Raw genomic sequence first — 14,339 nt, forward strand, 5'->3', positions numbered from 1 at the left:
TCCGGATGTTACGTTTGGATGTTAAGATGAGTTTAATTGAATTGTGAATGATAATATTTTATAAATTTAGATGAGTTTAATTTTTTAAATTAAAATATATGAAATAGGTTGAATTAGGCATAATTTTTTTTATGAAAAGTTAAAAAATAGTAAATGTTATCAATAATTATGATTTGAGTTGAATTTATTTCAACAATCAAACAGAAACAGATCATCATTGGCTGTTCATCGTACCCGGTTTTAAGTATGCTATTTTCATTGCATTTGCGGAGTTCGTTTTGACAATGATGTTGGTGTTCGTACTGTTGACGAGATTGACTTAAAAAATAATAATTTTACAATATGCCACAAACCCTACCCTTTTTAGCAATCATTCTTTTGGAAATGAGCTTTGTTACATACAGTCGGTGTGCAGTTGGCTGTACAAAATAAATAAAAAAAATTATAAATTTTTTTTTATATTCAGGAGGACTTACATGAATAAAAAAAAGTTATAAAAATAATTTTTTTTTCATGTAGGTCCCGTATTAATTCACTCTGCATCTGCCGACTGCAAAAAGTATTTCTCTTTGAGAATATGTGTGCTCAATTAAATAAGGGTGGGTCTAATACATTCTATGTTTTTTTTTTCTATTTTTTAATGATTTTTTTAACAACTTGAAATATTTTTTTTTAAATAATTTATAATATTATTAAAAATTACTTACTTAATTATAACATTTAAAAATTTAAAAAAAAAAATTCTCAACGAAAGCCCTCAGCGGGAAGTGTCCATAAAATAATATTCCAATATTTAGGGCCCACAGTCATACCAAATGCGAATCTACCCCTATCCCTCGAACGCCAACCTTCTTAAGTTTCAACGTATTGGGCAGGCAGCATCCGCTAACTCCACTTGATTTTATTTTATTCCTGTTCAATACGCAAAATCGACGAAAAGAAAATGATGAGCATAAGCCGTATACCCCACCACGAACTACCAAGGGTGGAACAAGTATCCGTAGTCCCTTTCAAAAGGAATACGGATATGGGTGTAATTCCTTCCGGCTTGTCCCCCAAACAAAGTTATTAATTTTTTAAAAATATTCTAATTACAAAAAGATTATATAAAAAATAATAAATTAGCATAGTTTAATATAATTCATCATATTATAAAATTATTTTTATCATAAAATAAATTTAACAGATCAAATAAAATCACATCAATTTATAATATTATTTTTACGTGATTTTGTTTATGAATATAACAATACTCTTATTTTTTATGCGCTAAAATTTAAGCAAAATCCTAAACCTCAATAAATACTAAGATTAACAAGAGTTCCCAAATCGATCGTTTCTCAACTCAAGAATCGCCGCATCTATAGACTGTAAATTCAGGAAACTAGATTCTAAGGTTCCCCATGCTAAAATGAATTAAAAAAATCTACAAATAAATCAGGCTGCACCATAACTATACACGGTTTAGATATGAACAAGATATCATACCTCCACCGGAGAATGAAAAAGTGTCAAAATAGAAGACAGTTGTTCCTAGAATCTATAACACTAACACTAATACATCAATACTGGCGTGGACAAAATTTAAGAGTTAGTTTGGTTATAAATATGATATGAGATGAAATATTATTAGAATATAATTTTTTAATATAATTTTTATTTTAAAATTTGAAAAAGTTATTTTGTTTATTGTATTGTGTAAGAAAGATTATGAAAATTATAATAATTATTTAATATGAAATGATTTGTATAACTAAACAAGATCTTAATTTTTGTCTACTAGGCTCTTCTAACCACCATTTGGGATGAACATAGCCACCAAAGCAATGACAAACATATCTCAGTCACCAGCATGTATTGTAGCAAAATATGGCCAATCAACCATTTCATGTAGTCAAATAATCATTTGGAAAGGATATACAAGATAATCAATCGATAAGTCCATCACAAATGAGATTAGTTGAGATTAAAGTTAAAAATAAAATAAAATATTATTAAAATATATTTTTTAATATTATTTTTATTTTAAGATTTAAAAAAATTAAATTATTTATTTTATTTTGTATAAAAACTTAAAAAAAATTTAATAATTAAATAAAATAAAATGAGATAAGTTGAGAAGTGTTATAAAAACGAACGAGACATCTTGATCCCATTATTACCATATCAGAGTAAGAAATGACATGTTTGTTGACATGCATTTCTATTATGATTTGTTGAACATCATATCAATGCTTTGGCCTAGCATCTTAACTATACATGACCCTACCAATACTGACGATGGAAAGCACCAAGGATTAACCATCCATGCTAGAGATTTTGAATAGCGAGACTAATCTCAGATATTCAGTAAATAGGAATAAACAGTAATAATAAAATATTAAATAATAATAATAATAAAATATAAAATAATAAATAATAGTGAAATATTATCATAAAAGTGCATACTTCAGATCGTTACAACAGATAAAAAAACCAAATGAAAAAAGAAAAGATTTGCTTTCCTATCCCATACATGCTTTTTTTATAAAACTAAATGTAAAGCCACCATAATGGTAATTGTAATACAACACCACCGGAACGCTATATTCAATTGCTTAAATATTGCAATATCATACCCTTTATTTTTGTGACTAACATGATGAGACAGATCAAAATCGAATCTGAACTGCCCAGTTGATACTCATTTGACATTACATTTCTGTGGAGAGAATTGCTTCCAGAGCATACCATGTTCCTGAAACCCCAAGAACAATTCCTAACACCAAAATCCCCACATCAAAAGACCATCCTTTCCAACCCAACTCCTCCTTAAACACCAGTAGGTGAAACAAGGCAGGCAAAACAAAGGCCAAAGCACAGCATACGCCGCTCCCCACCAAAGACAAAAAGTCAGCAAAATTTGGGACTAACAAAGCCACCAAACTCACCAAGAAAACAAGCAACCATCTCAGCCAAAGGCAGTAGCTACCACCCCAGAACCGCCTCTCCACTATCTCATAAACAGGGTTCATCATTATAGGCAAGGTAAAGAACAAATTCACACACAGACCAAGTTTAACCAGAGTGCTCACCAAGCCTGCCCCCAAGTTAGCCGTGATCATGTCCTTTGTTTCTTCACCAAAAGCGAAGTAACCCAACGCTCCAAACGCCCCATACATTAACGAGATGAAAGCCATTGTCAAGGCCAAAACTCTTCCAAACTTGTCCTTATCTTTCATCTCTGACTCTAATGGCAAAACCATCCCAATACCTTCAAAGGAATAAACGGCCACCCCCATACCATAAAAGAATACAGAAAGACCCCCAAAAGTCTTGAGAGCAGGCCTTTGTTTCAGAAAAACAAACACGTCCTCGACCATCACCACCCCCATAGCCCCAAGATCAACCACATCAGCAAAAATACTCAAAGGGGCTAAATGGGTCAAGGTCGCAATCGAATTCAACCCCAGCTGAAACGGCAAACATCCCCATATGTAAAAGCTCTTGGGGGCCAATCCGAGAATTTCCGGGCTCAAATTGATAAGATCGGCTAAAGTATTGCCGATGAAAATTAGATAACCGACACAAAAACCAGTCTGGGATAAGATAATCAGAATGTCAACAAAGAATCTCCCAATTGGACCACAAACCGTGAAACCCAAATCGCCAAAAGATGCAATCTTGGAGAACCCTTGTAGGGATTCAAGCTTGCGGCGAGTATAGACCAGAAGCATCATGCAGTGGTGAGTGAGAACGGCTACGGCGAAGAGCGTAAGGAGGCTCATGACCCAACCGGTGCGCTTGAAGGCGTAAGGGAGGCCTAAAACGCCGGCCCCCACAATAGCAATGAAAACATTGGCAAAGGTCTTGGATTGTGAGGACAACGCTTGTCGCCCGCCCATAAGCGGTGTGTCTTCTCTGGGAAGCGGCGGAGCTCTTAAGGCATTAGAGGAAGACCCTGTTTCCCACCCCATTATGCTCTCCGAATGAGATCAAAGTCTCTAACTTTTCTTATTTTTCTTCTTCTTCCTTTTTTCTTTATTCTACAAATTTGCAGCAATATATTTTCTGAAAGAGAGAGGAGGTGTTGGGCTTGTTATTGGGCGGCTTGAAGGATTGGTAAAGTGTTTGGGATTTCAGAATTTTCTTTAGCTGTGTCGGAAAAAAAAAATGCATGAAAAGGAAAATGACTTGAAGTTCTGTAAAGTGCAGGTGGGGACAATCTATTGGGGCCCTAAAATCATGGAAAGTTTTGTTGCCATAAATCGGTAGTAGTTTTAACCATGATAATCTGTGAAAAATTTTGTTTCCAGAGATTAGAAATAGTTTTTCACCGTGATTTTCTGAGAAAAATATCTTGGGTTACGTTTGAAAAAGCAAAATTGCTGCATCCCCAAAGCAATTAACTGGATTAAAAGGGGAGGAACAGAAAAATAAGCAACAAGGCATAGCCGTAGCCGTCCAAAGTTCGAATGCCCCATGGCCCGCAATCATTGACAAAAAGAAGGAAAATCAAGCCAATCTAATCTAATCTTCGTCACATAAAAGAGGCAGCCAGCCACCTGAATTTCACGAATGAATTATGAGATGCTCGTATTTATTATCCAAATAACATTTAGTTCCAAAGTGAATTTGACCGAAAACTTTTTAGTTCCAAAGTGCATTTGATCCTTTTTTTATTATAGGTAAAGTGAATTTGATCTAAACAGTAGATTCATCTTAATTACTTGATGGAATATGCTAGATTCCCGCTGGGAGCGGTAATTTTTTTTTTTCTTAGTGATTAAATAAAAATTATTTAATATTATTGTGAATTTTTTATATTTTTTTAAATATTTAAAAACATTAAAAAAATGATGTGAAAACAAAACACAAAAATAGAAAAAAAAAATTTGGCCTAGCGGGAGCCCCAGCGGTGGCCTTAGCAGTCTCCTTACTTGATTATATATTATGTTTGGGTAATCTTATATATTATGTGGATAGTAGTGAAATAATAATAATAAAATATTAAATAATAGTAAATAGTAAAAAAATAAATAAATAATAAATAACATTGAAATATTTTAAGAATACTCTAGTATTCAAAATAATGAAAGCCGTTTTTGGTGATTGAACCATGACGGATTGATTGCTTGAAACATAATTAGAGAAATATTTTAGTCACGAAAAAATTGCATAAAAATCATCTTATAAAATAAAATTATAAAATTATTTTTATTATAAAATAAATCTAATTGATTAGATAAAATCACATTAATTTTTTGTAAATGTAAGAGTGTTTTGTTTTAAAATGCACCTTGAATTTGAAAAAATAAGTGGCAAAATCAGAACGGTTTCGCTTGACCATAAAAAGTCGTAAATAATCGTTCCACTCACGGCACGGCAGACCCAATCCTTTGACTTTTCAAATGCCTCCTAAATACATTTAGGCATAATTTATATGTAATTTACCACTTTTACATAACTAAATGAAACTTCTCAAAAAAACTTTATTTATGAAAAAATATAATTACAAGTTCAATTATATATTAATTTATGCATTAATATGATGTGATTAATTAAAAAATAAATTTTATTAAAAATAATATTAATTTAAATTTTAAATATAAATAAATTAATATTAATATACAAAATAATGCACGACTATATTTATACTTAGCAAAATCCTCTCAAAGTACCCATTAGTTTGAGTCGGTCTTACAAGTTAGCAACTTTTCACGTAAAAATGAGGAAAAACCGATTTTTCTTGAAAAACTAAAGCTGCTAGAGAAGATCAAAAACTGGATTTTGAAATGAATCGAGGCAACCCCCTAGTTCGTATTCAGAAGTAGAAAAGAGTTTGATCAAAGGTGAAGAGTATCTGAATCTTTCTCGTCAATCTTTTTCTTCCACAGACTCGCAAGTTCAAAGTCAGTCTTTGTACGAGAAAGTTTCATATTTTTCAAGCCTTTTTAACAACTAATAATCCCAATCAAATCAACCCCAATTCAGATTCATACTTATGCAAAGCAATAGCATTAAACTCGTGAAGAACAAAGATCATTGGAAAAGGCTGAGAATTATGTAATGGATTCGATGAAGAGTGAAATATAACATTTTACTATTTTAGCAAGTCGTGAGTTGACTCAGATCCGAGCCTGAGTAGACGCGAATGAAAAACCCAATATGGGCTTATGAATAGTGGCAGAGCTAATGAGGTAGATTAAGCTCTCTCGCAGTCGCAGATTTGAACCAACAATTTCTTAAATATTCATCTCTCCGATTCATATCCAACAGATTCAAAATCTTCAACATAACATATATATAGGTATGTGTGTGTATATTATATACTTATATACAAATAGGAATGGCAAACGCAGTCTGCGATTATCGGTTCCTTCTCCTCGTTGCAGCCGTGGCATTCATCTACATCCAGGTACCCACGCAAAAACCCTTATCTATAGGTATGTGTTTTCGTATGTATGTATGCATGTGTTCTATTTCCTTAATTAATCTAGACGAAAACTCACGCCCAAAGTTCCTCGCTTTTTTATCACCAATCTTGCCGTGTCGCTCAAATGGTTTTGCTAAAACCATGAATGCGTATCGCTGAAGAGGAAGGTTGTTTGTAAAATTTATTTGTCAATTATTTTTTTCTTTAATGTTAAAGTTAGATTTCATAATGTGTACTTTAACAAAAAGTTTTTATTATTATTGTTTTCTCGTAGGTGCGGCTGTTCGCTACCCAATCGGAATATGCTGATCGCCTTGCTGCCGTGGTGCGTGTCTAAGCCTGTTTCATATCTACACCTGTTTGTGTTAGTGTGATTGCCGCTGTTATTATATTTTGGCATTTCTTTCACATTGGTTTATTTCTGACAGGTTGAATCAGAGAGTGACTGTACGAGTCAAATGCGATCACTAATTGATCAAATAAGCATGCAACAAGGAAGAATTGTTGCACTTTGTTATTAAAACTCTCTGTTTTATAGTTATAAAAACACCAAGATTTTTTATTAATAAAAAGAACCCTCTGTTTGAACTTATAAACCTTTTGTTTTTTGTTTTTTTTTTTAAACAAAAAAGACCTTTCTATTCTAGACTCAAACAGAATGTGCAAGATTCACAATAGTTTCAGTTTGATATCAACTACAACCATAGAAATCAACAGCATACCAACTCTGATCAGATTACCAATATACAGCATGTTATAGAACAATATGATGCACGAATCAACAAAATAAAAGAACAAATATCAAAGAAATCACAAGAAACAAGTATGAACAATAAGGAAATAAGAAAGCAAGGAAAGAACATACCGAGATACTTGGTTCGACCCTAATGGTTTAGGTCCATAACAGGAATGACCCTCAGAGATCTTTATTGATAAATCAATGTATCACAGAGAAGTCTCAGTTCATAGAGATACAAAAACCCTCTCAGTTTTCACAAAGAAATCGTACAAATTTCTTCTCTCAATAGCAAACCCTAAAAACCCTAGAAATCGCCCCATTCCCTTCTCTCTGCCTCTTATTGTTTGCCGATATGAAAATGAATTCGATTCTTAGGGTTATAACACATAAGATGAATATATATACGGTACAACAGATTTGTAACACGTGTAGTAAATCCAGCGGCTCAGCAAATCTTCTTAGATTCAAGGCACTGGCTCCTCACATGCCTGTTAAGTCTGTTTTAAAGCTTCAGGGAACCAGATCGAGCCACATGTTCTACATTCACTTAATCACATAATAAAACTCATTAGTAATTAAAGGCAACAAGTAAGAAATGGATTAACATACATATTACACACTTGAAGGTGCGCCGGATTGATTCACTCTCTTCTTGTAATCTGATATAGATAGCTAAACAAATGTCTTTGGATATCACGTCCTAAGAGAAGAGAAAACAGGGGGGACCTTTCGGTTTGGCCACGACTAACTAATTATAATGGTTGACAGAGAGTTACAAATGTTTCATATTTGTTTTAAAATTGCATTATGTAATTATTTTTTGTGAAGCTTTATCAAGCAATTATTTACACAAGATCATTTAATGAGCTCCCAGGTTGTGAACAACCATGATTGGATGACATATCATTGATATCAATGCCAATATGATCCGGTATTGGAATCGTTGGATGCTATCGAATGAGTTCCTAAGTTTCTACCCATGAAATAGTATTAAATATGTTCCTTTTGTTGAGTTTTGCTTCTTTTTAGTCCCGCACCGGTGGGTTATTAAATGAGGGGCAAAACTTAGGGTTATAAATAAGGGGCTTAACCTCTTAGTTTAAGTGCACCAGTTGAAAGCTTATCTAGTAACTTTTGACTTTAGTTAAATTCCTTTATTAGCCCCTTGTAAAAGGGGAAGAGGTGTAGAGTTAAAGATTTACTAGTGGGGTAGCTTTGTGGGTGTGGTGAGGAGAAAAATTATGTGATTGTAACAATTTTTCACATAGTGAATTTTCTTCTCTAGGTCTGGTGGTTTTTCTCCTGTTTTGGAGTTTCCACATAAATTTCTTGTGTTGTTATTATTTCTCTATTTTTCTTGTTATTCCTGCAAAGGGTAGATCCTAGGGGGGGTGAATTTGGGAGGTCCAAATTCCCAACACCTTTTAGCGCCCGTGCCACCCCTCCCCCTCTCCCCCGCCTCCCCCCTCTCTGTCGGATTAAAACTCAGATCATTATTGGTACTTATTCTTCTAAGACTGCTACTATTTCAGAGGAAAGGAAACGCCAAGAACAAGAGTGTGGACAACTGAAGGTCCTTGTTAAAGAACTTGAAAGTATGTGTCTATCAATACTGCAATAAAATCTCTCCTGTTCTATCTCTTGATATTTCTGTGTGTGATGTCATGACATCTGATAAACTTAGTTGTTTTGAGAATTTTGGTTTATAATGGATAGGATCCACCAAATGGTAGAATGAAACTCATCACTAATGGATTATTTTTTACACTTGGAACCTATATGTTTATATCAAACATGTATTGACATTCAAGTTCTATCTTCTTCTTCTTCTTCTTCTCTCTCTCTCTCTCTCTCTCTCTCTCTCTCTCTCTCTCTCTCTCTCTCTCTCTCTCTCTCTCTCTCTCTCTCTCAAAAGGTTAGAAACCTGACAACATCTAATTTGAAATGGCAAGGGCTTCAAAGACCAACATTACTGAGTGCAATAAGGTTTTCTTCTTATCTGAACCATATACTAGGGCAAAAGTCCATCATTGAAAATTTTGGGGAAATTAATCTCCAAAATAAATTACTTCGGAATCTCCCCAAAACTAAAAGGTGTGTGGAAGATAATCTGGAAGGTTCCTCTCCTGTCTTATTGTGCCAGATAATACCACTTCCATTCAGGCTTGGTTCAGTGCTTTCACCTAGAAAGACATCAGGAACTCTCTATTCATATCCATCTTATTGGATTATACAGATTTATTTCCTTTGCTGCTCTTTGCTCAATTGACGTTAGCTTTTTTCTTTTTAATTAATTATTTGGTATTTTTCTGTATTTCCAAATTATTGATTAAATTTTCTTCAATCAGGCACATTTCTTTTATGTCATTGTGGTATTCTATTGAATCGCCTGTTTGACACAATTCAAGGCTCTTATCATCTTCTCTTCATTAATTTTTCAGGGAAAGGCCTGCAGGAATTTACTGATAAAGTACAGGTTAGGGTGCCTTACTTCCTTAATTCTCTCAGTTCATCACTTCTAATCCTTCTAACAGGTTTTGTCAACCTAATTAGGTGCCAGTGGCAGCAGTTGTTATTATGGCATGCAATCGGGCTGATTATCTAGAGAGGACAATTAAGTCTATCTTAAAGTATGTTTAGTCTTTGCAGCTGGTGTACCATGTTTTTTCTCTTTTTTAATTTCATGTTACAGATTTTCATCTGACCCCCTGGCATAATTATCCTTTTTTTTTTTTTTTTTACAGATATCAAAGTTCTGTTGCTTTGAAGTTTCCTCTTTTTGTATCCCAGGTATTTACATGTGTAGGTTTCTTTTTGCTGTAACACAGAGTTAGGTTGGTCTTATTGGAATGATAAATCCTACTTTAGCTAAGATTTAAGAGAGATTAAACAGCTCGATGTGATGGCTTTCACTTTTTCTTAGGATGGATCGGCTCCTGATGTTAAAAGTAAGGCTTTGAGTTATGATCAGCTAACATATATGCAGGTATTGTTCATTTTAATGTGGTGCTTTTGTGGAGTGAAAAAGGTGGACTTTTTTTGTGCTGTCCAAACGGGATTTATGGGTACATGAGGCATTTCCTGCAACTGTTTGATATGTCGATGTGTTAAAACCATCATGTATATAATTTTATTTTCAATAATTTTCTTGGAGTGCTTTCCAATGAATACAAAATGAGTTGTATTTGCTCAAAATTCTCTCATTACATAGTGAGTATAAGGTTCAATCATCAATGTATATCCTGAAGAATAGTGTCAACTTTACAGCCAGTCCAGGTCACCTTGAACACTGACTTTACTTCATTGCAGCACTTGGATTATAAACCAGTGCAAACTGTACGTCATGGAGAGTTGGTTGCATACTACAAAATTGCCCGTGAGTATGGTTTCCTTCTTATTTTATAAGTCATGTAAACTTCACTGCCTAAAAGCTGTCTTTTCAGGTCATTACAAATGGGCATTGGATGAATTATTCTACAAGCATAACTGCAGCCGTGTAATCATACTTGAAGGTCAACTGGTCTTGCTTTAGTTTTTCTTCCCTTTTTTTCCCAAAACTCAAGTATTTCTCTTAATTGTCTGAAAAAGAGTATACTGATAAAGAAATATACTTGGGCACAGATGATATGGAAATTTCCCCCGACTTTTTTGATTACTTTGAGGCTACAGCAGCTCTCCTTGACAAGGATAAGTATGTAATCTGGGAGAACTCAACGTCATATATGTTGGATATCATTATATACGAGTTATAGTTTCAAATTCTGGTAGCTTTTATTTTTCTCTAATTTTGTTTTATATTGAACAATTGTAGGTCCATTATGGCTGTTTCCTCTTGGAATGACAATGGACAAAAACAGTTCGTGCATGATCCTTGTAAGTTTGTTTTCAAAATTTCTCCCCTTTTTCGTATGATTTGTGTATTAAATGATTATATGAAATAAATTTTCTCTGTACCTTTGTCCCCTGATCTACCATCTTCTTAGATGCACTCTATCGTTCGGATTTCTTTCCTGGACTTGGGTGGATGCTGGCTAGATCTACATGGGATGAGCTATCTCCAAAATGGCCAAGTGCATATCCTTGTTAGTTTAGTATATTTGTGTGCTTGGATCTGACTATCCATGCATATTGATGCGTGACTTTTTATCATTTTCGTTAACAAAACCTTACTTATTGGGATGATTGGTTGAGGTTGAAAGAGAATCACAAAGGTCGACAATTTATCCGTCCAGAAGTTTGCAGAGCATATGTATATTGGTTCACATTTGAGATATATATTTTTCTCTAAATCCTTTTGTTAGGTTCTTATACAAGCATAGATTGGTATATATGCTTGGTAAACATTTAGCGATGTCTGTGCATGCATTTTATGAATTGAAATACTAGAAATTTATCGGCAATGCCACCAAATCTTCTTCATTATTTTGTTTGAAGCTATGCACTGGACAAAGCTTTGTTTGAAAATCACCCATTTTCATAATTTTGAAGTGCCACTTTTGGGTTGATGCTAAATGTTATTGCAGCTTTTGTTGGTTCACTGTTGGATTGATGACTTGGAGATTAAACTTCTGAGTGCATGCAGCCATCTTTTATCACTGTGGATTTGTGAAAGTCTATATGATTTCTTGTAGGGTTCTAGTATGGGGCAGTTCTTTAAAAATTATCTTGAGCCGATTGAGATGAATGATGCCCAGGTAAGTGTTAATTTCTCTCTATTTTGTCTTGTATGATTCAATGCTTATGTATGTATGTCTTCAATTTGATCTTTGCTTCTGTCTTTTGTTTCCAACAGTTTGATTGGAAGTCAATGGATTTGAGCTACCTGAAGGAGGTCAAATATATTTTTAGTTCTTTTTGAAGTGACTGTGGTCTTCATTACACTCATGGTCAATAAAATTCCTTCCAAATTTTCAGGACAAGTTTATGAAGCACTTCGCCCACACTGTGAAAAATGCTAAACCTATCCAAGGAATTGATGTTGTTCTAAAGGCATATAATATAGATAGTGATGTACGCATTCAGTATAGAGACCAACCCGATTTTGAACGCATCGCACGCCAGTTTGGAATTTTTGAAGAGTGGAAGGTATAATTCCTCACAGTTATTTTTTCCTTACCTTTCATTAACATTTACAGTAATATAAGGAATAAATTTTTTTAATCTATACGAATTTGGAGGATGATATTTGGATAGCTCGTATTTCTTTAGCACTTTTGATAGAAGTATAACAGTGATCATGTCGTTAATCAGTGTATGTTTCACTTATAAAAAAAACAGTGATCATGTGCAATTATATAGCCAGAAAAATAACCTGAACCATTCTCTGTTGTTATTGCCTTTAAACTACTCAATAACAAGAAAGCCAAGGAGGATTTCAAACAGTTTTTAATAGCAAGTTTCGCTACATGGTGAATGTTGTGAGTCAAATTCACATGGTAACCTGGTAATTAAATTATGTTTCAGTCATACTGTGACGTTTTATGTTCCTAGGTTTTTTCTCCCTTTTATTAGTTGGGATGTTAGGTTCTCAATAAAATGCCCTGTAATGGTGCATTTATTTTCAAGTTGACATAAGAAAATAATAAAGGAGTTGCATGAATAACCACTCCCCACTACACAAAAAGTTGCATAATCTCTCTCACATACACAAGGCGTGCGTGTGCGCTCTCACATATTTGTACTGGCACATGAGCAGCCACAAAATATAATCTGGACTATTTAATGACCCAGCCTCTTTTGCTTATTATGCGGTTGCAAAGATGCTTGCAGAGCATCCCAACCAGTACCGCAAATGGTAATTGTCTTCATAATTTATAGAAATTTTAGAGATTTGCTTAAAATGATGTCTAGATCCAGATCTCCATTTTAAAAAAAGTATTTGTAAAATATACAGTGATTTTCCATATTTGAGGAACTACTGTACATCCCATATTATTTTTTATTAATATTTTATTCTAATTATTTACACTTTCTATTAATATTTACACTTTTTATTATATTCATATTTATTATAGTTTTAAATAATAATTTTAAAAATAATTTAAATAATTACGAAAATATAAAAAAATTAATTATAAGAATATTATCATACCCACAAAAAATAATTTAAATTTTTGTTTAAAATATTCATAGAGTAATAATTCAAAAAATAAGAAAAAATATTGAGTAGTTAAATTTGTAAATAGAAGTGAAAGAAAAAAGTAATAAAGAAAGAATAGAGAAATATTATTTTAATAGAATAGAGAAATGATAGGGAATGAGATGTATGGAGTTTTTGAAAGATGAATAAAATTTAAGAAAAAATTTTAAGGAATGTACTTTTTAGCTAAATTATAGGGAATTTTACGGGGAATGAGACTTGAATGCTCATAATATGATTATTTGAAACTGATTTTATCCATCACTTTCGTAAAAAGTATGCCCTGCTCATCTTCACCCTTTTCCTGAATTTTCCAAGATGGTATACCAAGGACAGCATATAAAGGTGTAGTTGTTTTTAGATACCAAACCTCAAAACGCATATTCCTTGTTAGTCCAGATTCCCTCAAACAGCTTGGCATTGAAGGTTCTTGATGCAAAAACAGGTTAGTGTAATTACCACACTGTAAATTATAGTTTGTAACATACCGCCATTACTTTTTATGCTTAAAACTGTTGTAACAAAATAGAGTGGAATTTAAGCGATGGGTTACTTGGCTTCAATTTCATTTTGGTGCCAATGATGCGAAGTTCTGAACAGAGTTTATGAGGGAAGTATGCCTTTATTTGGTAGACACTGAGGTTCAGGCCAAAGAACTGATCTCGACGCAGATAGCACTCATACAATTAGATGATCAGTACCATTTACACTTGAGGATGTGAACCGATATCAGGCTGAGTTTCTAACAGCTATACCAACTTCTGTAATTTTAGCGTTTAACAGCTTAATGTAGGATACACCAAATTTTTATGGTTGTCAATCTGGTAATTCTCCAGAGGGTAAACATATGCCAGATCGTCCCAGTTCAAGCATAGAGATCATGCTTGAATTCAAGCATAGAGATGTACTTATAAAAACAAAACATAGAGATGTCGTTACTTTTGTAGACTTTTTTCATTTTGTTTATTTTATTAATGCCGTTGTTTTCATGGAAGAAATGTGCTTGTTCATAGTTAGTTTGAAGCAATTCATTCTAAGAAAGAGGA

The 14,339-nt window shown here is 33.5% G+C and overlaps 2 protein-coding genes across 2 annotated transcripts; one reads left to right on the top strand and one right to left on the bottom strand.

Annotated features, from left to right (window-relative positions):
• Positions 1-2,404: 2,404 nt before the first annotated feature.
• On the bottom strand, positions 2,405-4,372 carry LOC122311622 (amino acid transporter AVT3B-like). The gene has a single exon (XM_043126235.1). The coding sequence runs from the start codon at positions 3,954-3,956 to the stop codon at positions 2,694-2,696; it is 1,263 nt and encodes a 420-aa protein (XP_042982169.1). The 5' UTR covers positions 3,957-4,372; the 3' UTR covers positions 2,405-2,693.
• A 1,308-nt stretch (positions 4,373-5,680) lies between these two features.
• On the top strand, positions 5,681-12,400 carry LOC122309223 (alpha-1,3-mannosyl-glycoprotein 2-beta-N-acetylglucosaminyltransferase-like). The gene is made up of 17 exons (XM_043122616.1): positions 5,681-6,397; positions 6,690-6,740; positions 6,844-6,918; positions 8,671-8,749; positions 9,596-9,630; positions 9,708-9,784; positions 9,899-9,944; positions 10,078-10,140; positions 10,464-10,530; positions 10,598-10,666; positions 10,776-10,845; positions 10,966-11,027; positions 11,138-11,228; positions 11,325-11,403; positions 11,786-11,848; positions 11,947-11,985; positions 12,069-12,400. The coding sequence occupies exons 1-17, from the start codon at positions 6,329-6,331 to the stop codon at positions 12,243-12,245; spliced, it is 1,212 nt and encodes a 403-aa protein (XP_042978550.1). The 5' UTR covers positions 5,681-6,328; the 3' UTR covers positions 12,246-12,400.
• The last annotated feature ends 1,939 nt before the right edge of the window (positions 12,401-14,339 follow it).

Source organism: Carya illinoinensis, chromosome 5, assembly GCF_018687715.1.
Source record: "Carya illinoinensis cultivar Pawnee chromosome 5, C.illinoinensisPawnee_v1, whole genome shotgun sequence".
NCBI lineage: Eukaryota > Viridiplantae > Streptophyta > Magnoliopsida > Fagales > Juglandaceae > Carya > Carya illinoinensis.